The sequence below is a fragment of the Saccopteryx bilineata genome, chromosome 2 (genome assembly GCF_036850765.1).
Source record: "Saccopteryx bilineata isolate mSacBil1 chromosome 2, mSacBil1_pri_phased_curated, whole genome shotgun sequence".
In the NCBI taxonomy this organism is placed as follows: Eukaryota; Metazoa; Chordata; class Mammalia; order Chiroptera; family Emballonuridae; genus Saccopteryx; species Saccopteryx bilineata.
This window is the reverse complement of record NC_089491.1, coordinates 36,705,973-36,731,965: the sequence shown is the minus strand read 5'-3', so window position 1 is coordinate 36,731,965 and position 25,993 is coordinate 36,705,973. Positions and strand designations below refer to the sequence as shown.

At 47.3% G+C, this 25,993-nt stretch overlaps 1 protein-coding gene across 7 annotated transcripts in view; it reads right to left on the bottom strand.

Moving 5' to 3' along the window:
- The window catches only part of PAX5 (paired box 5), a 182,492-nt gene that overhangs the window by 52,694 nt on the left and 103,805 nt on the right, over nt 1-25,993 (bottom strand). For all 7 annotated transcript variants that reach the window (XM_066256748.1, XM_066256744.1, XM_066256747.1 and 4 more), the window contains one exon: nt 25,765-25,894. In XM_066256748.1, the coding sequence (XP_066112845.1) occupies nt 25,765-25,894 (130 nt within the window). The remainder of the gene's footprint in view (nt 1-25,764; nt 25,895-25,993) is intronic.

The following is a 25,993-nucleotide window of genomic DNA, read 5'->3' as shown; positions in this document are numbered from 1 at the left end:
CAAAGGCAGAGTTCTAATAAGCAAGGCTGCAGAGAGATCTGCCACCCTCCTGACTCTGGGCCTCCCTGCCAGGACAGGAGCTGCTCCAGGGACAAAGGGAAGCCAGTATTCACAGCTGGGGAATGCCAAGTATAGCTGTGAGCTAGCTCATGTCTTCATTCATTCATGCATTCAATTATACATTCATTCCTTCATTCATTCATGCATTCATTCATGTATTATTTGACACCCACTAAGTTCTAAGCACACTCCTGAGTACTCCAGAGGACCTGGGAGATAATAAGAAGGGTAATAGAAATAATAATAATAATAATAATAATGTCCCAAACAGGAACAATTAGCATTTGTTCAGCTCTTACCATGTGCCAGGCACCATTCTAAGTGTTTTGTATGTATTATCTCATTTAAGTATCATGGCCACCCTGAGAGATATAAATCTTTATAACCCCCAATTTGCAGATAAGATACCCAGCTAGAAAGAGGTGGAGCTGGATGCAAACCGAGGCCACCTGACGCCCAAGTCATGCTTTTACCACCCACCTCCTGCACTATGTTGCCTCCACAGGTGAACTGCCCAAGACAGAACACACCTCCCAGCAATTCTATTGTAGCACTTTACCAATGGAAAGGCACAGAAAACTATACCAGGTTTATATTTCATGGAAATGCACAGAAAACTATACCAGGTTTACATTTCATGGGGAAGGAGGGAGGGAAGGAGGGAAAGAAGGAGGAAAAGAGGTAGGGAAGGAGATAATCCAAGTGTCTATCATAATGGCTGTTACATAATTATGGTATTTCCCTATGATGAAATATTACACAGTTTTGAAAAACAGTGAGGTTGATTTGAATGTGTGAATTGTGGAATTGTGGAAAGAGCGCCAAGATACATTACTGAGCGAATAAAACAAAGTGTAGTAGAACACTCCGGACAGTATGATTCCATTTGTGCTAGTTAAAAATACATAAAATCTATATGCTGACAGATGTATAAGAACGTTATACCAAGTCTACACAAGGTGCTGTTAACTTCGGGGTGAGGGACTGTGAATGGGATGGTTGAGGTTGGAGGAAGATTTCCTTTTCATTTTATATTTTTCTTTATGGTTTGAATATTTAACTACATGCATGTATTACTTTTTATTTGAAATTAACTTTTTGATTTAAAATTAACTTTATCTTAAGAATCAGACACTGTCTTTGCCCCAAGGGGCTCACTCACAGTCTCAAAGGGGAGACAGTAACAAACCCAAGATGCTCAGCGTGCATGGTGCCTCCCTGCCCCCACTCCCACCTCTGCAGCTCTCAGGACGAGCTACCACAACAGGGACTCTGGCTCCCAAGGGCAGCGTCATGATGCTATGACCATCTTGGCCAAGTCACATGTCTACAGCTCATGGTCCACCAGGCCTCCGCCAAGCCAGCAGTAAATACAGTGATGTGCTGTCAATCTAAAACATGCCATCAAGCCATCTCAGTCCCAACAATCTGGCTATGACTAGCCAAAAGGTGGCACAAAACCTGACCCTGGAGTCCCTTGGGGCACCAGCTCTGACGGGCCCAATCATCATTTGCACATAGTTCCAATGAGCTCAGTACCTTGGTTTTCCAGCCCCTAGTAGAGTGAAAACAGCAAAATAAAGAGGAGAGAGACTTCTAGAGTTGGGAAATTTGACATTAGGAGAAGTGACAGGTGATAGGTGAGCAGCAAGAATGGAGACAAGATAACAACATAGTCAGACCTAAGACATACAAGCCTCAGCAGTCTGGGGTGCTCGGTGGAAGGGCGAGCCGCCTGCTTACAGACCTCAGTGTCAGGCCAGGTTCAGTAATGCCGGAGAGGTGACCCTCGCTGCTATTGATGGAGGGGAGTGAACTTATGTCACTCCAGTATAATGATGTGCATCTCTCTCTTTTTATTTTTACTTTGCTTTTTCTTATTCACTTTTAGAGAGGAGAGACAGAGAGAGAAAGAAAGGTGGGGGAGGAGCAGGAAGCATCAACTCCCATACGTGCCTTGACCAGGCAAGCCCAGGGTTTCAAACCTGCGACCTCAGTGTTCCAGGTTGACACTTTATCCACTGTGCCACCACAGGTCAGGCCTAATGTGCATCCCTTATGCAAGAAACTGATATTAGAAACCAACGTTTTGAAAGTTGGCTCAGGACCTATGTAACAATAGGTAGCAGATGGAGAAAAGCTCAGTTGTCCATCTCAGTCCTGGATAGGTCCCTGAAGAACCCTCACACAGTGCTTGGCAGCGGCAGAGATCGCCAGGAGGTTAGACTGCTGATGGGACCCACCATGCCCCCACTCCTCGTACAGCACACCTCCACCCATGCTGCTGGGGAACACCAAAAATGTCTCTTTGCCTCATGATGTCTCAGAATCATGGAGTCCCGTTGCCAGCGACCCCCAACTCCAGGCCAACAGTATTTCATCACATTCGCCCACCTCCAGGTTGCTAACATAAAACACACTTCCCAAACCTGATGGTCGGGGAAGCCCTCCTTCCCAAGAGTTAAAGTCTACATAAACTAGATGATTTCTAAGTGGAAAAAGGAAGAAATATGTGAACACCCAGAAAGCATCGAGTCCCCCTGAAGAGGTCTTTTCTAAAAGGGAGCAGTGTTGCAAGAGAGTCAGAGACAAGGGTCACAGGCTGGCAGTCTCCATCCGGACCCTGGCTCCACGCTTGCTGGATGTGTGATCTTGAGCGACTGGCTTAGCCTCTCTATTTCTGTTTTCCTATCTATAAATAAAGATAATCCTTACTGCCTTACAGAATTGTTGCATGGATTAAATTAACAAATGCATGTACAGCTCCCGACACAGCGAGGACACTCAGTAATGCCACCCACCATTGTGTGTGCCCTGCCCACAGTACCAGTGAATAGCGTGCGGTAGTTGACAGTACTTGCTCTGCTGAGCAATCCCTATTTGCCGGGCACTCTCCCATGTGCTTCAGGCACCTCATCTCAGTTACTCATCAAACAATCCTACCAGGTAGAAACCGTTGTTGTTGCGGTGGTGGTGATGGTGGTGGTTACTGAGAGCCGAGTGAGCCTAGTGGTTCAGAGCAGAGAGAGGCTCTGGGAGCAGACTGCCTGGATTCAAATCTCAGCTCTACTACTTACGAGTTGTTTTGTAACTGTGGGCATCTATAAAATAGGGCCAATGATAATATTATCACCTCATTAGACTGTTTAAAAGGATTGAAGAGTTAGGGCATATAAAGCATTTAGGTGCCTAGCCCAGGTAAGTTCTCCCAAACGTGAGCCATGTCATTATTACTTCCAATATTCAGAGAAGGTGACTGAAGGCTGAGAGGTCGAGTAACTTGTACAAGGTCACACAGACAAAAAAATGGGGTGTGTGGGGGCAGAAGGAATAGGTATCCAGGCCACCTGTGCTCTTGACCACCAGATTCCATATCTAGGGCGGGTCTGAAATGAAGTTAAGCGTTGTAGGAGGGCCTACTGGACTTCTCAAGCTGAAGTGTAAGGTCAGGGCAGAAGGACCAAGTGTGAAGCTCACTGAGGCCCAGCCAGTCCCGGACTTCAGGTCAGAAAGCTCTCTACCTCCTTACTGTGCCTTCATGCAGGTTCCCGACCCCTCTCTGGACATTCTCATCTGTGTACCAGAGTCTTAACCCCTGGCTGCCCACTTGGGGGGTGGGAGGAATAAAACAACCCTAGAGATGTGGGAAAAGCACATCACCCAGTGTTCTGTCCTACTACATCTGTCTGGCTCACAGCCCACTTATTTAAAGAATAATCAATAGGTAAACGTCTAAGGCAGAAAAGCCTCAGATAGGCTTCTCATCTCTTGTTAAGGGGCGTAGGCCAGTCATAAATCCAAAACCAGTGGCTCAGTTGGTCCACTTTTGGTTCAAAGGGCAACCAGATGGCAGACGTCACAGAGAGCCAGACCTGGAATCGAGACAGCCTAGCTACTTCTCTCATAGTTTCCCCAAACCACACAGTGAGGCCACAGTTGATAACTGCCGAGGGGGCCCACATGAGAGACAGGCTGGGCAGGTGTGCTGCTTGCCAGGGAAAACCAAGCCCACCCCGCAGAGTCACTTCCTAGGGTGCACAGCAAATTAATGTACAGCGGAGAACATGAGTTAAATTGCACTGCTAGCTGGCACTGCAGGCTGCCCAGTCTTCAGCCCATTGCTCCCTGCCCCCCCCCTTTCAGAGAGGACGAGGCAGGTGTAGGAGCTTCTGAGAGGCCCAGTATAGCTCAGATTCTTGCTTGTAAACCATTGCCAGTTCTGAGATCGCCCGTGTCCTGCCTCCCTCATGGGCCATCGGGAGCCCCGGATGGGATCACAGAAGTGAGAGTGCTTCATGCAACTCGGGGTAGGGGTCCTACTGAGCACGGGGAATTACATGGGGACAAGTGCACAAATCAGTCAGGCCTGGGTTCAGTGTGCCGGTTACTCACCACCTCAGTGATCACAACTGGGGAAACTGAGGCTCAGAGAGAAGACATTGTCCTGACCAATATCACACAACTAGCTAAGCACAGACCTAGGATTCAATACCAGCAGTCAGACTGCAGGCTTCTTGGAGGAGGTGGCACTGGAATTGGGTCTCAGTAAGTAGGGTTCCTCTATGATCGGGAGCAAGGCTCAGGCAGAGTCAGGTCCGGGTGGGCAGCAGGGCAGTACGATGGGTCCCATCACACCAGCGGAGGAGCTATGAGAGGCAGCATGCTGGGGCCTTGATCTAAACTTCCTCAGGCAGAGACAGAGGTTGGGGTGAGGCAGGTGGGCAACTGGGGTATAAGGTTTGAAAACTGGGGTTTCAGAGGTGGGAATGGAGAGCTAGGTTGAGTAGAGGGCACACATACTCTGTGATCAGTCCTCACTGTGGCTTGCAAGCCACTTTAGAATTGGGGAACCCCAGAGCCCAAAGGACACTAATGGTCAGCCAGTGCAGGGGGTCCCAGCTGTGTGTCTCTGGACCTCCCGGGGGACCCTGAGTCCTGTGAGACTGGTAGCCCCCAAACCACTACACCTGGATTCTGACTGCTTTCCATAAATAACTTCCCAGAAAGGTTTTATCTGAAGAAAAGTTTCTTGACAAAAAAAAAGTTAAAAAACTTAACAGCTGTTGGAAAATCACCTATTGCTCACACTGCTGGTGAGAGAAGCCCCTTCGAGGGCCAGGCCCTGCCCAGGGAGCGTGCACAGCCAGGCCTGGGGCCCTAGAACCGCCCTGCCCCAGTCCCAGTTTCCTTTCCTTGGTTTTCCTATTCTTTCTTGCCTCTTCCCGCTCCCTTTACGGAACACCTCTCAAGCTCAAGACACTGATTCTAAATAGTTTTTTCTCCCAGTAGTCCAGGCCACAAAGTCCCTGATGAAACAAAAAAAGCACTTTCCCCTATGAGCAGATCTAAGGGTGCAGGCATTCTCCTGGGCTCTGCAGGCCTGTCCAGCGTCAACAGGGGCTCTGGAGCTGGGAGAGGGCTGAGCCCTCATGGGGCAGGAGCCCAGAATAACCTGGGCCAGGGACTGGCGAGCACTAACAAAACCAGCTGGTTCCTGCCCAGAGACCATGGTTCTAAACCTGCTACGTGTGTGTGTGTGTGTGTGTGTGTGTGTGTGTGTGAGAGAGAGAGAGAGAGAGAGAGAGAGAGGGATTTTGTCACATCTTTGTATTTATTGACCCTGCTGGTCCAGGAAGGTAGAGGGACCACATGCAAGAATCAAATTTCACAGAATTTGCCACTGGCTTCCACCCTATGTGCCTCCAACAAATGATGGTATTTCACTGAGCCACACTTTCCAAATCTGCAAAATGGGAACCTACCCCTTGTTCTGCCTCTCAGGGCTCTTGGGCTTTGGAAAGAGAGGAAGGAGAGAGAAGGGGAATGAGAAGGAGAAGGAGCAAGAAAGAAGGCAGACCCTTCTGGTAAAAAGATGGAAACATTCAAACATGCATCAGCTTAAGATGTTGAGGGGAATATGAGGGAGGGGGGATGCATTCAGGAGAACCTTGAATCTATGTAAACACAATTAATTTAAATTTAAAAAATTAAAAAAACGTTTTAAAGTCCCACCGGTGAGTGCTTGTCACCATAGCCAACTGCGGACTATTTATGTGACCTTGACAGGTAATCACATGATTTCTGCCCTCAGTGTCCTTGTCTACAAAATGGGAACAAGAATGCCCTCTTCACAGGGCTGTGTGAGGTCTAAACCAGGTCACCTGGGAGGAGCAGCCACTTGGAGCCTGGACTTATGGCCACTGCACAGAAAAAGCCTGCCCGCCCCCTGGGCCTGGGCCCCAGGTCCCTAGCATTCCCCTCCCATTGCCTTCTGCTCCAGCTGTCCCCACCAAAATGAACGTACCAGGCAGGAAGACTCAGAGAATTAAAACGCGCAATCAAACAGCTTCTTGACAGGAAATGCTTTGGAAATTTTCGGCTCCATTTACTTCTCAATCTAATTTTGTCCTCGGATGCACATTATGCGCAAGATGGGATCTCATGTGGTTTGCCCAGCACTCCGCACACCAGCAGGAGGCAGCCGGCGGCTCGATCCCTGCTCTCGTCTCTCCCCACCCATGAACGGCGTAATGAGGGCACCCAGCAGGCTCCAGGGTGGCCTTGGGCAAGAAGGCCCTGCCTGGACCCCCTGGCACCCACAGGCCCAGCCTCTCCCACCAGCACCCGCGGAGTGGAGGTTGGGGACATCACCAAGTTACAGGGCTCTACATGCACAGCCACCTCTGGCCACAGCTCAGACTTATTGCCACCACCCCAACTGTCTCCCTTCCTGTTGCCAGGCTGCTCCAGTACGCAGCCCCTCTGCAGAAGGACCCTGTGCTCTTCAGCTCCCCACTGCCTCTGGCTCAAGTCCAAACCTCTCACTGCCCCCCATTCCTACTAGAATAGTGTAGGCTCCAGCCACCTCATCCCTCTGGCCCTGACCTTACCTCCCAGCCTTAGCAAATGTTGCTGCCATGTCCAGACAGCACCCAGCAAACGCCATCTATGTCACCTCCCGTGGAACACCCCACATGCCTTTCCCTGCTCTGCCCACCCACAGCCAGACGTTCCCCCCTCAGTGCTCTTGGCCGCTGTGCCCAGCTCCACGGCACAGCGCTTGCTGGCTGTTGGTAGACGACCCTAGACTGAAACTTTCCAAGTCAGGGACCGTGTCCTGTTGATCTGTGTCCCTGTGGTGCTGGCCCAGCGGTTGGCCTAGAGCTGAGACCAAACAAATGCTTACTGGTTCGTTCACTCATTTGCTTAGAAAACCTTTCCCAAGCCACTCTACTGGGCTCAGTCCTGTGTCTGGTGTTGGGAATTTTGTTTCTTTAAGAACAGGAGGTTTTCTCTTTGAGCCCTAGAGGCGACAGTCCTCCCCAGTGGAGAAAAGCTACAAGCTAAAGCTCAGCAGCTGCCAGGTTCTGGCAAAGAGAAAGGGCTCCCAGCCACCCTCAGAACCCCCGTGGTGGAGCTGTGCCACTGGGTCCTTGCTTCTTCCCCCAGGCCAGTCACTCACTATAAAAATCATTCAAATCCGATAAAAACAGCCCAGTCCCGTAGGCTGCCAGTCCCACAGCCTCTTCTTCCCGGGGCTCTCCCGGAATCCAGTGCCATCACGCCCCCTTTCTTTCCGTGGTTTCTGGCCTCATGTACAGATATTTTTGGTTTACATTTTTTAATTTCTTTATTTTTTAAAATTTTCACTTTTAGAGAGAGAGGAGAGAGAAAGAGAGAAGGGGGAGGAGCAGGAAGCATCAACTCCTATATGTGCCTTGACCAGGCAAGCCCAGGGTCTCGAACCAGCGACCTCAGCATTCCAGGTCGACACTTTATCCACTGCGCCATCACAGGTCAGAATGGGTTTAAATTTAATGATGTTACAAATCCTATACAAAGGGGTTGACTATAATCATTAAGTGACTCAAAGAACAAGGCCCTCCTAACCGCCAAAGCCAACCTCTGCTTCAGTCCTTGTATCCTGGATCTCTTTGCCTGCTTCTTAATTCTTCAAACATTTTTGGCCACTCGACACCATTGAACATGTTTCCTTTGTTTCAGGAAATTTCCACCTTAAGACTTTAAGCTCCTCAAGGCATAAGTCAAAGCTTGAGTTCCCAGCCTCTTCTGCAGCTAGGGCACAGGCACCTTACTGGCTCCAGCAAGCAGACACACGTGTGTGAGCCGTTAATTCATAAGGTAGTGACACAAGAAGTGGGCGCCTGTGAGTCCATCTGACAAGACAGAGGTGCCCAGTGAGAGCAGTATGAGCTGAGGGCTCCCTGCCCACAGGCCTATGTGTGGCATCCCCACAGAAGCAGTCCAGTAATGTGGCTCAGCTGTGGGTCAGGTGTGGTTCCTGGCTGTGAAGTCTCCAAGATGGTGATGAGCTTTGTCTTTCACCAATCACTTCTTTCCAGACTTCTCCATGACATCCTCTCTCCAGCCACCCCTGTTCTCTAGAGTCTGCTCCTCTCGACCCTTTTCATCTTTACATCTTCACTGAGTGACCCATCTCCTCCATGCCCATGACTTCCACATCCATATCTCCAGCCCTGTCCCCTCTGCCACTGCCCTCTGGACATTTCCAGTTGGGCATCTCTGGGGCACCATAAAGTCCAAGTATTCAAACGTTCCTCTTCCTGTTGTCTGCCTCAGCTAGCGGATCCATGATCTGCCCACTTATCCAAGCTCCAACCAGAAGAGTCACTCTTGACTTCTGCATCTCACCGAACCCTGGTATTTGACTATTGTCAATTCTATCCCTCTCTCTCCTGCCTCCATCCAGGTTCTCATTCTTTATCTCCCGGACTTGTACAACCCCCTTCAACATGTTAGGTCTTCTTGCTGAGTCTCATCCTCATTACGTCCACCCTCTGTCAAGACCCCAGAGAGACTTCTTTGAAGATGTCACTTCTACTTAAAGTCCTCTGAGGCTCACCAGCAACCGGAGGCTATGATCCTAGGTCCCAGGTCCTTCCTGGCCTGACCCACGTCCTCCTCTCCAGCTGCACATCTCACCACCCCAGGAGCTGCTGCACTTCCTTCCTCAGCCTGGGCTGTGTTTGCCCTCATCCTGTTGTTCCCTCTGCCTGGTATGTCCTTCCTCACTTGTCTCCCCAGCCAGGCTAATTTCTACTCATTCCAATCAGCACAGTGTCTCCTCCTGCAGGAAGCTTTCCTCGGCCACCTCCCCCCACAACCTCAGGAAGGCATAGGTTGCCCTCCTCTTTCTCGTGACATCTACTGCATGCTTCTCTTATTGTAGTTCTACCTTTTAAAAACATTTATCAAGCACTCTTGATGGGTCAGGAACCTTGCTAAGAATCTACATGCATTACCTCATTTAATCTTTATAACAGTCCTATGAGGAGAGTAATATTCTCATTCCTGGGTGAGAAAATTGAAGGTCAGGAAATCAAAGTGACCCTCCCAAGAAGGTCAGCAGGTAAAGAGTGGTGTGTCTAGGATGAGGACCAAGGGCTCTCTGACTCCACATCCCAAATCCCTAATGGTGAGGCTCTGTTGCTTTGCCTGGGAAGTCATCGGAAGTCAACATCCTCTGCATGTGCCCACTGTGGCATGACCTTGGCCAAGTCACTTCACCAAGTTTCCTCTTCTGTAAGAGGGGGGATCAAATCTCTCCCCACTATCCTCCCCCACAAGAATGGAAGGAAGATCTGAAAAATCATTTAGTAAAGTGTAAAGGGTGGTGCACATGCAAGAAAGTATTAGCATACTTTTAGGACCTGGTTTCACCGAACACTTTTCCTGCCCACCTTAGAACCAAAGGCCTGCCATCTCCTGGCTTTAGAGTAGGGAGGGCTCCCACTTGCCTGCCTGGCCCAGGTTGCCTCTGAGGTTTGTTTGTTGTTGTTGATTTTTGACAGAGACAGAGAGAGAGTCAGAGAGAAGGACAGATAGGGACAGACAGACAGGAAGGGAGAGAGATGAGAAGCATCAATTCTTTGTTGCAGCTCCTTAGTTGTTCACTGACTGCTTTCTCTGATGTGCCTTGACCAGGGGGCTACAGCAGAGTGAGTGACCCCTTGTTCAAGCCAGCAACCTTGGGCTCAAGCCAACAACCATGGGGTCATGTTTATGATTCCATGCTCAAGCCAGCAGCCCTGTGCTCAAGTTGGTGAGCTCACGCTCAAGCCGGCAACCTCAGGGTTTCGAACCTGAGACCTCCGCATCCCAGTCCGATGCTCTATCCACTGTGCCACCACCTGGTCAGGCACCCCCAGAGTTTTTAAAATTACCATCAAGCTGTTACATCCCCCATCCCAAAACACAATTGTGACACTCAAGTCAAGAAAGGAGAGAGGGGAAAACCTATGGCGCCTCGGCAAAGCGGCAGCTGGTGGAATTCTCCAGCTCCTGACCACCAGCTAGTGACGTCAGGATTTATAACTGTATTAAATGGTGTGACAGGCAGGCTTGATATATCAGTTCCCCCTTCTTCCCAAATCACAGACAATAAAAGCTTTGTCAGTGAAAGTCATTCATCATCATAAAGACCTGAGACATCCCAGTCATCAATTTCACTCACATCTTTAATACACTGGAGAGAGTGCAAGAGTTGAGCACCTCGGAAAGGGGGGAGGGAAAAAACACGAAGGAAGATTGAACAGGAATAATTACAAAGGTCAAAGAAGGGATTCCTCCGGGGGGTGCCACGGGCAGGGCTGGTCCCTGCTGGAGGTGTGCTCAGCCCACACAGGAACTGGGCAGTGGCTGGGTGTGCTCCGGGCAGCCCCAACCAACACAGACCCTGTGAGCCTGGGGCAGGAGCCAGCTGAATGGGTTGCAGGACCAGAGGGAGAATTGGGAGGACAGGGAGCCCTCCCCTGGGCTCCGGGGCCCCAGACTGGGTTCTATGGGAGTCTTTTACTTCATCAGCCTCATTAATACAAAAGAGATTTAAACAAAATAAGAAAATCACAGATATCTTCTTGGAATATACCCCTATACTGGCATAGGTGGCAGTTTGTGCCAGCTGTCTTCGTTTGAGCAACTATCCAGACAGACACTCCTGGTTGTGAAGGGTACCATCAAACTGCCAGGCCAGCTGGGAAAGTCACTGCCTAGAGCCGTTAAGTGTACCCTCTACCACCCTGCCCCTCCCCTGGACCCTCCAGGTGTCCTCTTCAAATTCAGCCACCTTGACCACCATGGAGACAAGGGTATAAGAGAGGAGGAAACACACCCCAAGGCTCCATCTGATTACACAAGTGGTCGCGCCCCAGCCCAGTCCCTGTGTGGACCCAGACAGCTCCCAGCCCAGTATCCTCTCGGGCACCCCAGTGTGGGTCCCTGCCAGCCTGCCCAAGTGCCTGGGCCAAGTCTTCCATCCTTCACCACCTGGACTGTTGCTTGGCATCTATTTTTCCTTTCAGGTGGGCAGGGCAATAAAGGCAAGCAAGGGAGCAGGAGGCTGACGGGGTGTGGTGAAGAGCTGGGTCTCTAAATGACGTGTTCCTGCAGAGAACTGGGACCCAAAGGGCACCCTTCCTCCTGCGCTGGACTGGAGAAAGAGTAAGAAAGCCTGTTTAACAAAGGCACTGACAATTAATGTGCTTTTGCGTTCTTTCTTGAAAATAAAACAACAAAGGAGAGCTTTTGTCTAGGTGGGAAGTTGTGGAAGTGCTGGGTCCCTCTCATTTGACAGAGAATGGCCTGGGGTGGGGAGTACCACTGGGGCCAAGAGCTCTAGGGCTTCCAGGAAGTTGCCAGAAGGTACAATGTACTGTTTCCCAAGAAAGAAAGAACAATGATACCAATTGTTGTCTGCCTTCCACTCTAATAACCTTCACTGGGGGCCTACAATAACCTAGAAGGATAAAGTTTGGGGAAATTAGTAACAACCAATCACAGCAGATAGCTCGTTTGTCCATCCATGCATCCATCCATCCATCCATCCATCCATCCAGCAAACACTTCCCAAGTACCTACTATGTTCCAAGCCCTTTGCTAGGCTGTGTTAGGGAAAGCAGAGATCAGAACCTCATGGTCTAAACTCTAAAGAGACAGTTAAGTTGGACACAAACAATCATAAATCAAGGTACAACGAGACAACAAGCCAACTGATCCTGGGCCCAGATAAAGGGAACATCACTCTGAATAAGGGGTAATTGGGGAGGGCTTCCTAGAAGAGGTGGCACCTGGGGACTGCTCCCTGGATATACGCCCTAAAGGCACATGGCAGAGACTGGCAGCCTGCTGGCTCCTCTGCCCCTCAGAAGGTACTGGAGAGCCCTTCACAGGCAAAGCCCTGCACCAGCTCGTATTTACCTTCCTGCTGGTGACACAGGACCTGAGTACCTGGCACCATTAAGGTGGCACGGGCTCCATGAGCTCACAAGAAAGGGTGCAGCGCCTTACAGCTTCCCGCTCATGTGCACTTCAACGTGGTTCTGCAAGGAGAGACTCGACCAGGACTATAACTCCCATTGGGCAGGTGCGTACATTGAGGCTCAGAGAGGGGGAGGGTGTTTTCAAGGTCACCGGAGAGTGATGGCAGAGCTGGGCTGAAGATCTGTGACCCTGACATCAAGTCAGCCCAGTGCTCTTCCTTTCACAGCAGACTGCCACCACCTACGGGCAAACGACAGACGCGTTCTAAGCTGAGGAACCAGCAGAAACAAAGGCCTGGAGTCAGGACCGGGCATGGCTGAGTTGGGAGGTGGTAAAAGGACAGGCCTGAATCAGCTTCCACAAACCCCAGGCCCCATCAGGCTAGCTGTACTGCAGGTGAATGTGAGAGAGCTCTGCTTGGATACCTCTGATGATGTGGAGCTTACTACCAACAAAAGCAATAGAGTAGAGGGGTTAGGAGAAAACCAGCTCTGCTACACCTTGCTGTTTGAACTCACTAGTACCTATGTTTCACAGAGTAAAAGATTTAATGAAACAAAACATATAACAAATGCTCAATAAACACGAGCTATCATTGCTATTGTCTCCTGAGGCGGCCTATTTCAGTTTCCAGGAGCTCAACACTGTTAACAAAAATTCTTCTTTGTGCTCAACTAACGCTTGCCTCCCGCTGGCTTCCCTGATGCTCCCCTTCCTTCCCCATGGGCCTGAGCGGCAGGGAAGGCAGCAGCCAGGCCCAGGTCCGCTGTCTTGAAGCCAAACATCCCTGGGCCGTGGATGACAAGGTTCCTTGTTCTCACCTACTCCTGGGCCTAGTCCTTTTCTCTCTGTAGCCCTGGGTGTCAAACACTCAGGAGTCGACCCTTAGCCCTGAGGATATGGATTCGCTCATCTATACTGCTTGAGAAAAGTTCATGATGACCCATTCAGAACATTGGAGAGGATGGGAGTTCTGTACCTACTGACAACGTGGGTGTCCATAAAACATGCAATAAACATTTAAAAAATTGAACAATATATAAAGAGTAGAAATCTGTTTGTTTTTTTTATGCATAGAAAAGGTTCTGGGAGGCCAAAATATCAAACCATCAACTCTGATGACATCAGCAGGATGAGTTAGGAATGGGTGAGGAGGTACCATCATAGGTTGCTGTATCTACTTCCCAACCACTTGATTTATTTTACAATGAGCCTGTATTACTTCCCTTTTTTTTTCTTTTTTTTTTTTTTTTTACAGGGACATAGAGAGAGTCAGAGAGAGGGATAGACAGGGACAAACAGACAGGAACAAAGAGAGATGAGAAGCATCAATCATCAGTTTTTCATTGCGACACCTTAGTTGTTCATTGATTGCTTTCTCATATGTGCCTTGACCGTGGGGCTACAGCAAACCGTGTAACCCCTTGCTTGAGCCAGAGACCTTGGGTCTAAGCTGGTGAGCTTTTTACTCAAACCAGATGAGCCCATGCTCAAGCTGGCAACCTCAGGGTCTCGAACCTGGGTCCTCAGCATCCCAGTCTGATGCTCTATTCACTGCGCCACCACCTGGTCAGGCGCTGTATTACTTCTTGATTGATAAGGGAATTATAAAAGGGAGGTTGAGAGAGACTAAAGCAAGCTTTAGAGCAGAGAAGCCGAGGGTGTGGTTCCCCCAGAGTAGCTCAGACATGGCTATCCTCCACAAAACAGTCCCCAAACCCTAAGAGAAGCATCCTTCCCTCCTCCATGCCTTCAGAAGCACTTGCCTTCTCCCATGATTTTCTTGTTTGTTTTACTTTGTTTTGTACATTTACCCGCATTTGCCTCCCCTATCAGACTAGGAGTATGTTGGAGGTGGGATCCTACAAACCTGAAGATCCAGCCTAGGCTATGGTCTGACGTGAAGGAGGAGGTGGGTTTTGATGAAAAGATAAGCGAATGAATGAATGAATGAATGAATGAATGAATGAATGAGTAATAGCTGAACAACAGCAGCTTTGCTAACTGCCAAGCACTACAATTTGGTGCATTTTCTCTTTCTGATAATGGCAAGGCAGGGGAGATCTCTGACCAGGAGAACAAGCAATTTCCAAATAATGAAATCGCTATTTTAGGAAGATGGATCACAGCAGAGTGGGCTGGGAAACTGAAGGCCCAGGAACCTGCTCGAAGCCTATTTGGAAAGGTCGGCTTCGGAGCTGCCTGCAAGTGTAAAAATCTATGAGTGCATTACCAGGACGGCCATCCAGCTTTGTTTATTTTTATCCTACAAAATACAAGGTCAGTAACAACCAGAGTACTTCCTGCTGAAATTACTTTTTTTAATTGACACTGCACTTTACACAAATATTAATTCATTTATTCAACAACTAGTTCTTGGGAACAGTGTGCTAACCTGAAAGCAGATCCTATTTTCCTTTGATCTGCATTTTAATCAAAGCGATGCTTGAATTTCAGCTCAGCTTTAAAATGATCAGCTCTTCAGTGTCTCTGAACCTCCTGAGTATCCTCCCACACACAAAGATTCCAAAATTCCAGGTTTCTAAAGAATCTATAACTGTGAGTCTATTTAATAATCGAAAGATAAATTCTTTAAACTCCAGTCAGATTCACATTGAATCTTTCTGGAATGCAAATAGCTTTCTATATCTGGTAAAGTTCACATCTTGGATATTAAGTTTTCTCTCTGGGTTGTGGCCCCCTGAAGCAGGCCACCAACATTTAGTTTGGAGAGGGAATGACATCACGGCCCTGGGAGAAAACACCGCGTTTTTCTGGAGAACTTTGCACTGGGCACTCCAGGCCCTCCAGGCCCTCCCTGCCGGACAGCTTACACACGGAGCTAACATTTAGGGAAAGCCATTCCAGGCCGGCCGGACAGCCTGAGCTAAGGCCCGGAGTCGGGCACAGGCAAGGCCTGCTGGACAGCTGTACGCAGCCCTTACTGGTCTGACAGGGAGGTGTTCTGTTGGGCCAGAGTAGAAATAAGAGGACACAGGAAGGATGGGGCTGGAGCTGGGTCAAAAACTCCAAAGCTCACAGAGGCCAGCAGGCAAGGTGGGAGAGACAAGCTGGCCAGGTGGAATCTGGGGCAAACAGAGGAGCACAGCTCATTTAGGGAGGGCCCCCACTTCTCAGCTTAGTGCTGAGTGGGGCCACATGGGTGTGTGAACCCAAGGTGGACAAGCTTGCCAATTTTTCAAGAGAAGTTAGACATTTTAGTCTTTATGTTAAAGCTCCTGGTTTTTCAGGCACTTTAAAATTTAACTTTTGATAGTGATAGATTGATAAGGTCCAAACAATTAAAAATGAAATGATATTCAATAAAAAGTCCCCTTCCCACACTCAGGTCACATGGTTATCAAGTTCCTGAGTATCCTTCCAGAGTTTATGTGTGTATTCACAAATATAGACATGCTGTCCCTCTCTTCCTTCCACAAAAGGTAGCATCTGGCTTTTTTATGAATAATGTATCACAAAGATCCTTCCCTATCAGGACATAAAAAGCTTCCTCCTTCTTCCCTACAACAGTGCAGTAGTACTCCAGAGTATGAATGAGTTATTCTTTATTTAACCAGTCCCCTACTGATGAATATTTGGGTTGTTCTCTGATCTTTAAAATGTTAGAGCTATTTTTTTTAAGTTTAAAAAACACTAAGCAGATGGCTTTCTGGCTGGTGACTCAGTGGTAGAGCATCAGCCTGGTGTGTGGATGTCCCGGGATTGATTCCCAGTGAGGGCACATGGGAGAAGCAACCATCTGCTTTTCCACTCTTCTCTTTCCCCCTTCTCTCTCTCTTCTCCTCCTGCAGCCATGGCTCTATCAGTCTGAGCACCTTGGCCCTGGGTGCTGAGAATAGCTCCATGGAGCCTCTGCCTCAGGCACTAAAAATAGCTCAGTTGCAAATATAGCTCCAGATGGGCAGAGCATCGGCCCCAGACAGGGATTGCAGGGTAGATCCAGTTGGGGCACATGCAGAAGTCTGTCTCCCTATCTTCTCTCCTCTCACTTGGAAAAGAAAAGAAAAAAAAATTAAAAACACCAAGCAGACAAAACAAACTTTGGGCTGGATTATGGGGATACCAAATACCAGTGGGGGAAAGTGTTGAGCAGTGCCTAGGTCTGAGTTCACAGCATGAATGCTGGTCTGAACTTTGCAGATACCTCAGCCTCTGGCTTGCCAGTGGAAAAGGAAATCACTTCAGTGGAAGACAGCTTCAGATGAGTCTTGTTTAAAGCTTCTTTGCCTTTTAGGTAATGAGATCCCCATCACCAAAACGACCAAGCCCTGATGTAGAATACCTCTCACCAAGGCAGAGTGAGAGGTTGGGTTACCTAATCTCATAAGTTAGTTTCCACTAACTTTGACAGTCCTCAGACTTGAATGTGAATTGGACCCACTGGCAGTGGAGAGAGAACTGAGAAATGGTCCCATCAAAGGCATCTTCTGAGGCTATATCTTCTTTTGGAAATGCCTTTCCCCCAAATTTTCAAATGGTTGGGATCATAAATCAAATACCATCTTTCTAATGAGGTTCCGCTTCATCCCTGCCCCCATCTCACTCGCTACCTCCCCTCAACCCCTATCTCTCTCCCCTTTTTCCCCACAGTCTGGTTCCTTCAGAATACCCACCACTATATCATGTTGTCATTTTTTGTGTGTTTGCTGTGGATCATGTAGCTCTCCCCAGCAGGGAAACCCAATGAGGGCAGAGACTGTCCACCATGGCCACCATCACACTCCCAGCCGGGCACAGAGTGACAGCCCACTAAATAGTAACTATTGGTATTCTGCTTCCTTTCCAATGCACACAGCAGTGCGGGTAGCCAGCACCGCCTATGAATCCTAGAAAAGCTCCCCGCCTGAGCGTGGTTATGCGGTATTATGCTGATCATAGCCTTTATTGTCACTTTCCCTGCACCTTTTGGTTGTCTGGACGCTTAAGGTATTTCTTGTTGTTGTTGTTGTTGTTGCTGCTGCTGCTGCTGCTGTTATTATTCATTATGATTTCACTCTGGGGGAAGAGTTATTTAGTTGGGTTCAACCAAGCCTCAATAAGGGTCATAAAAAAACAGGTCAGAGGAACTGTTCCCCAAAGAGAGATGAGCAGCCAGCCTTTCAGGGTAGACTGGCACTTGGCTACACTTTTTCGTACAAGAGCTCAGGGACATTTACTGAGGGTTTACCATGTGCCAGGCTCTGTGCTCAGACCCTGCATGGACCACACATGTAATCTTCTAAGGAAGTTGGGAGGAAGCTGGACTGCAGGTCCCATTTTGCAAATGAAGAACTTGGGCATGGAGGCTTATAAGTTGCCCAGGGTCATGCAGGTAGAATACAGTGAAGATGGGTTTTCGATTAGGCAGCCTGCTGACATTGTCAATTATACACTAAAAGAAATGTTTTCTGGAATTTTATTTTTATTTTATTTTTTCTAGAAATTAAAATTAATGGGGTAAAACACTCAATAAAATGGGTATAGGACGATAAAAAAATATTAAAAAAATGGGTATAGGAGGAAAGTACCTCAACATAATAAAGGCTATATATGACAAACCATCAGCCAATATCATACTAAATGGTGAAAAACTGAAAGCTTTTCCTCTAAAATCAGGAACAAGACAAAGCTGCCCAGTCTCTCTGCTCCTATTCAACGTAGTATTGGGAGTTCTGGCCAGAGCGATCAGGCAGAGAAAGAAATAAAAGGCATCCATATTGGGAAAGAGGTAGTAGAGGCATCACTTTTTGAAAATGACATGATCCTGTATATAGAAAACCCTAAAGACTCCACCAAAAAACTATTAGAAACAGTAAACCAATACAGTAAAGTCACAGGATACAAAATCAATATACAAAAGTCTATTGCTTTCCTATATGCCAATGATAAAACTTCAGAAAATGAACTCAAAAAAATAATTCCTTTTACAATTGCAACAAAAAAAATAAAATATCTAGGATGTGAAGGACCTATATACTGAAAACTACAAAGCATTATTGAAAGAAATTGAAAAAGACACAACAAAATGGAAAAATATTCCATGTTCATGGATCAGAAGAATCAAGATAATTAAAATGACCATATTACCCAAAGCAATATACAAATTTAGTGCAATGTCCATTAAAATCCCAATTTCATTTTTTAAAGAAATAGAACAAAAAATCACCAGGTTTGTATGGAACCATAAAAAACCCCAAATAGCCAAAGCAATCATGGGGGAAAAAAATGAAGCCAGAAGTATCATACTACCTGACCTCAAATTATACTAGAGAGCCACCATGGTATTGGCAGATAAACAGACATACAGACCAATGGAACATAACTGAGAGCCCAGAAATAAAACCAAATATACATGGACAAATAATTTTTGACAAAGGAGCCAAAAAACACATGATGGAGAAAAAAAAGCCTCTTTAATAAATGGTTGCTGGGAAAATTGAAAAGCCACATGCAAAAGAATAAAACTTGACTACAGTTTTTCCCTTTGCTTTCTGAGAATTAAAATTGGAATTGTTTAATTCATCTGATCACATAATAGCAGCAGGCTGTGAAGGCCAGGGCACTGGGTGATCCCCAGATTCAGCTTTAACTCACTGGATGTGGCCTTGAGGTCACCCCCATCTCTGGACTTGGGTCTCTCTAGCTTTGAAGTGAGCAGTTGGACCGGATGACCCCCCACCCATCCTACCTATCTGTAATAGTGATATGCAGATCCGGACTCCTCCAGATCTCCTCCTCCCACAACTGCCCACACACATTCAGATGCCCCCCTCGGCAGCGCTCAAACCCTCTCTCCCTACTATCTCACATCCTTGAATAGGCCAAAGGAGTCAGGCAGGGTAGAAATCGCCATGCCCATTTCACAGTTAGGAAAACTGAGGTTCAGAGAGGACAATCTGTTTGCTGAAGGACAGGACAGTTTAGGTGGCAAAGATGGACTTAAACCCATTCCTCCAACTCCTAGTCTAGAGCCCTTTCCTCTAGCCGCCAGCTACTGCTTAGATGAAAAAGGCAGAGGGGGTGGACTTTTCTTCACATCCAAGTTTGGGGTCCTGAAGCTCCAAACATCAAATCTCAGAGGTACTTGGAGGTCATTTTGTCTGTCTTTGTGGGTGTTCACCTGCTTCCTATGTGTGGTCTCTGTTAGAGAGGACAGTACCCAGGGGGAGAGCCTCAGACCCCAGGGACTAGGTCATCCACCAGGCCAGTGTTTCTCAAACTTCTGACCAGAAGAAGCCTCTCTCAGACTCTCCCTGCCATTCCAATCTACTGATGCAGAGAGATGGTCCTCAGGGGAAGGGGCCGGCAAGGACACAGGCTGCCCTCTGCCTTTGTTCTCTCAGGCAAAGGGTAGGGTGGGCACAGCTGGGGGCAAGTTTGCCAGGCCCTTCACTGATGCCCACCCACCGTCCTCCCTGGGAGGTAGGCACAGTGGCTGCCCCAGCAGCAGGCCTGTGGCCCAAGGACACACATGCAGATAATTAGTCCCAATCAGGATGAGCCCAAACTGCTGACGAAGCAAGAACTGACTGGCCATGTCACTGGTTTGCAAATAGTGAACAGTTTCTGAACCGTGGCCCTGGCTGTAGTGCAGGGGTTTAACTTAATATTTAATGTGGCATATAAACGACGGAGAGAAATCGACTCATCTCTAATGAGATCTTCCCTAGGCAGCCCAGAGTGTGAGGGTTGTGCTGGAGCTGCATGGAGGCCTCCTGCCCAACCCCTCCCCCAGACACAGGGCTGGCACGCCCCAGCTAGAGCCTGGGGTCAGGATCACAGTCCAACTGTGGGAGAAGGTAAGGCCTGGGGCTGGAAGACTCATGCTCTCCCCTGAAGAGTTCAGAACTGTGTCAGCACATCCAATAACAGGTGGAATCCAATTAAGACCACGTGGCGGTGTGGAGGCCCACTCTACCGGAACAGCTTCTGGGGGCATTCCTTCAAGGTGTTCTAACATTGCGTAGTGGGGTCAGCAACTGCCCCCTAGACAGTGTTTTGAAATTTTGTGGGGCTTTCCCACGACTGAAGGGCATTATTGGTTTATAGTGGAACAGTCCCATGAAATAGTTTTCCTTCGTTCTACACTATTGTCATATCTTGCCAAACATTCATATAGGTGAAAAATCTGTTTGTAATTATTTAAATCCAGAACTGAACATATAAATGTGAACTTACAATTTCCACAATCTTATAATACTCTGAATTTTCTAGGAGTACAACTACCGTGTAAGCCGGCCAAAGAGCATGCCTTGTTTTACCTGGCACTTTGCCAGAGCTGCTCACCTATTGGCAAAGCCACGTTCACAGTAGGAGTCAGTGTGAGTTCCTGTGTCCACACTCTTACATAAGCCTGTGTTCAGAGCTACTGCATTCACCCTGATTCTGGGCACGGGGCAAGCCTCAGACGGCTTCATTCAGTCTTGCAGTTAGATACAGAGTATTTACTTTTCAAAGACACAGCATTTCATTATAAACAATTTCACTTTTTTTTCATCTCATAGTTAAGGAATTATTTTGATTTTATTTGAAATCAGATCTGAAGACAGGCTATATTTTTATGGACTTAATTTCAGGAGAGTAAAGAGGCATTATTAATATTTGCTAACCCAAGGGGACAAGAAGCTGGATGGGACTGGGCAGAGAAGCCCGATTTGAGCACAGTACCACAATGCCTGTCAAGCAGGAAGAGGGACTGGGGATCTTCTGCTAAATCCTCACATACATGCATCTGACATGCGTGTATGTGTTTGTGCCTCTGTATGTATGTCCTTTATATTTTTTCACACTAATGGGATCATACTTAACACATTCTTCTACAAGCTGTTTACTTAAAAATATATCTTGAACATTGCCTGACCAGTGGTGGTGCCATGGATAGAGCACAGACTTGGGATGCTGAGGTCCCAGGTTAGAAATCCCAAGGTTGCTGGCTTGAGCAGAGGCTCCTCTGGCTTGAGCACAGGTTCACCACCTTGAGCTTGGGGTTGCCAGCTTGAGCCCAGGGTTGCTGGCTTGAGAATGGGATCAAAGATTGACCCCATGGTTGCTGGCTTGAGCCTAAGGTCGCTAGCTTGAGCAAGGGGTCACTGGCTTGGCTGGAGCTCCCCCGGTCAAGGCATATATGAGAAGCAATCAATGAGCAACTAAAGTGCCACAACCATGATTTGATGCTTCTCATCTCTCTCCCTTCCTGTGTCTTTCTCTCTCACACACACTGTATACATACACACACACACACACAAATATATATAGCTTGGACACTTATTCATATTAGCATAGACAGCTCTACTTAGTTTTTCTTTCTTCCTTTTTTTTGTATTTCTCTGAAGTGAGGAGCAAGAAGGCAGAGAGACAGACTCTCACATATGCCTGACAGGAATCCACTCAGCAAGCCACCTAGGGGGTGATGCTCTGTCCATCTGGGGCATTGCTCCATTGCAACCAGAGCCATTCTAGCGCCTGAGGTGGAGGCCATGGAGCCATCCTCAGCACCTGGGCCAACTTTTACTCCAATGGAGCCTTGGCTGCAGGAGGGGAAGAGAGAGGCAGAGAGAGAGGAGAGAGGGAAGGGTGGAGAAGCAGATGGGCACTTCTCCTGTGTGCCCTGGCTGGAATCGAACCTGGGACTTCCACACACTGGGCTGATGCTCTACCATTGAGCCAACCGGCCAGGGCCTACTTAGTTCTTCTTAATGGTTGTATAGTATTTTGTTTTGTGAAGGAGCCATAATTTATTTAATCAGCTCCTATTGATAGACACTGTTGTTTGCCGTTATAAATAATACTGTAATTAATAAACAGATGTAAGTGTCACTGTACGTCTGTGCGAATAAATCTGTGAGATAAAGTCCTAACTATGCATATAAACGTTCTAGGTTAGAGGGTAGGTGTGTGCATTTAAAATTGTCGCAACATGGCGACGCCCAGGATGGGCAGAGCATCGCCCCCTGGTGGGCAGAGCGTCGCCCCCTGGTGGGCGTGCCGGGTGGATCCCGGTCGGGCGCATGCAGGAGTCTGTCTGACTGTCTCTCCCTGTTTCCAGCTTCAGAAAAATGCAAAAAAAAAAAAAAGTAAAATTTTGATAGATATTGCCAGATTTTCCTTCAGAAAAAGATTGCACTGATTTAAACACTAGTAACAGTGTATGAAAATATCTGTTTCTCATACCCTAACATTGGACCTCAAGAAACATTTTGATTTTTGATAAGTAATAGGTTTTTTAAAAAGTGGCTCATGACTGTCTTAATTTGCAGTTTTAAAGTTATGAGTCAGGGGCATCTCTTTTCATATGCTGTTGGACATCCACATTTCTCAGTGACTTTCTTATTTATATTCTTTACCTGTTTTTTCAACTGACTTTTCCCCCTTTATTCATTTCTAAAGCTCTTTAGGAATTAGGGAAATTAGCTCTTTGTCATCTGTGTTCTACTTTCTTCCCTCCAATTTTATTCTTACTCTTTTTCCATACATACAAAAGATTTATATTTACATAGTCATTTATATAATTTTTCTTTGTCTTTTATATTTGCAACAGATTTTAAAAGGCCTTCACCACTCTAAGATTATAAAAAAATTTCCTTCGTGTTTCTTTTCTAGTTTTATTTTTTTACATTTAAAGTTTGATCAACCTGGAATTTACTTTGATATAAAAACTGAGGTATGGCTCCAACAGGCCCAGGGCCATTAACTGAACGATTAATTTTTATTTTCTCTACTGATTTGAAGTGTTGCATTTATAAATGCCCAGTATATTTAAATCTATTTTTGGACTCTCTATGCTGTTCCATTTGTCTACTTACTTCAGTTTCAGTAACAAATAGTTTTAATTATTGTAACTTTATCATAATATTTTTAAATATGCTGCTTTCCTCATTTCTCTATTTAAAAAATTTTCTAGCTATCTCTGAGTGTTTATTTATCCAGTATGCAATGTCATTTTGTCAAGTTCCAAAAAAAAATTGTTATTTTTATAGGATTGCTTTGAATTAATAGATTACTTAGAGGAAACTGATATCTTTATGATATAGAGTCTTCCTTTCCAAGAACAAACTATATTTCTCCATCTATTCTATATTCCTGTGTAGAGTTTTAAATTTATCCCTCAGCATTCTATTACATATTTTTGGTGCTATTATAAATATTCTATTATGTTTCTAGCTAGTTATTATTTACTTATGTAAAAATTAATGATTATATTTATAATATAATATATTTTAAATCTATATAATAAGTAGATTTGAAATACATATTTATAATTAGGATACTTCTAAATTTCAAAATTAAGCATAATTCTGACTTTGGTCTGGAATATTTATATATTTTTTCTGCGTGATAATGTAACTTTTAAATGGATAAATCAAACTACAAAAAAGTTTTTGGCCGAAGGTTTACCTGAAAGCCCAGCCCATACCCAAACTGGCCACTTGGGCCTATTGAAGCCTCTTGCAGACCCTTGGACTGCTAAACCATCCAGCTGGCTTTTGGCATCAACCGTAGATCAGGGTGTTCATCTCAAATTCCTCTGCAGGCAGGCTCTCAGATAGACGAGAGCGTGGCTGGCTGGGGGCCCGCGTTGAGGGGTGGCTGCCTCTGAGCCCCTGCCTACCACGACCATGTAGATGAATATGGCCCAGTGTGGCCAGAGCTTCTGATTTTTTCAAGGGAAGCCAGAAACTCAGATTTAAATATTTTAAATGTTGACTCAAATTTGTCAAAGTCCTATGTGGGCCCAACTTCCCATATCTGTGGGCTAGATTGTCCTTTGTCCAGTCTACTGCTTCAGTAGGCTAGAGTCTCAGAAGTGCAAGCACAGTCTCGGTGTTTACTGGCTCCTTTTCCTCCCAGACAGGCTGTGCACAGATGGTAGAAGAGATCTACTGGTGATCGGCCTAAAGCCAAGCTTCCCGTGAACCCCAATCCCAACAGCAACAGCAAAGCCTCCCTCCGCAGAGAAGTCCCTTCGGGGATCTCATTGGATCCTTAAAGGGCTCTGAGAGACCAGGACCATTTTACAGATAGAGACACTGGGGCTCAGCAATGCATCCAAAGCCAGACAGCAAGGAAGTGAACAAGGGACCATGTCATTCTTGCCACTTGACTGATCCCCAACACGGTGCCTAAATCTATAAACAGGGCCGTCCTGCTTCTGCCTGAATCCTGTGAGCCCTAGTGCTGGCAGACCTATCATCCCAGGTCTCAAAGCAGGCCCTTCCTGCTCTGTAACCTTGTCTGTAACCGGCCACCTCCTCGAAAGTTCTAACTTGAGTCCAACCTCCAGCTTCTGTGATGCAACTACAGCCTACCTGCATTTCAAAGTACCCCTGTCTCTGTCACTACACTGAGTCCCGTCTACCAGTTTACAGAGACATCCTGCTAACTCAGGCTGGACCCAAAGGCTCTGGCCCAGGTGCCACCTCAGTCCCTACTGTCTGTATAGCATCCGAGACTGAGTCCTGCCTGCCAGGTTGGAGCATCTCCCAGAGCTGGCAGCGGAACTATCCCAGTGCTGCTGGAGCGGGGAGGGGGTCTGTCTGGGTCCTTCCTGCCCAGCCCCTTCTGCAGCAACAATCTCAGCAACGACCAGCCCCCAAGAGTGGGCTCTTAGAAATAATAATGGTACTGGGTGCTTGCTATATGCTAGACAAAAGTCTAAGCATCTTATATGCATGAATCCTCACAACGCTATGGGGTAGGTGTGATCGCCATTCCCATTTTAGAGGTAAAAGAAAAAACACGATAGCTCATAATTCTTATATAACTTACTGAAGTTTACACAGCTAGTCAATGACAAGTTCAAACCCTGCAGCGGGCCTCCAGGGCCCCAAATCTTCATCTTTACACTGATAGCTGAAAGGGCAGGCCCTGGGCCTTCCAGAAAGGCAGCTGCTTTGCATACACCAAGCACCTTTCAGCCTAGACCTCCTGCCCTTCTTGACTCAACCTCTGCTTGGAAATCTGAAATGCCAACAACAATCTGCCAGGAGGCCCACTCATCCCTGAGGCTGGAGCCAACCGGGGCTCCCCATCTCATGAGGTAGATAAATCCTAAAGACCTCTGAACACTCAGCCCCCCACACAGGGGATCCTAAAATCACCAGGCCTCCCTGACACAGCGACTCCCCCCACCCCTCCCAGCCCACAGTCCCTGTGGCATCTGTTCTCCTCCGGTCTCATCGGAGCAATCTACAGCTGTGTCTTATGGCAGCCACAACCCCTGACCCCAGCAGTCTCCTGCGTGACCTGTTCCAGGACCTCATAATCTCATTAAAACGAAAATGACCATTCAAGTGCAAAAGCACCAAAAAGCCATTCTTCCTACCACATAGGCATTCTCAATCTCTCCTCTCTCTCTCCACCACCCCCACCCCCTGCCATTCATCCCCCCCACCCAAGTGCCCTCACCTGTCACAATGGGGTATGTCTGCGGCCCGGGCACGCTGCTCCCAATGTCGGCGGGGGTGGGGCTGGCCAGGCTGGCTTTCATGTCGTCTAGCCCGCCAGTCAGTGAGGCCATGGCTGAATAATCAGGGGTCTGGAAGAGAAAACAAACAGAGATGTCTCAGCATCGAGATTCTAAAGTACCCCAGGCACATGCCACTGCCACATTCCAGGCCCAGACACCTAGCTGGGC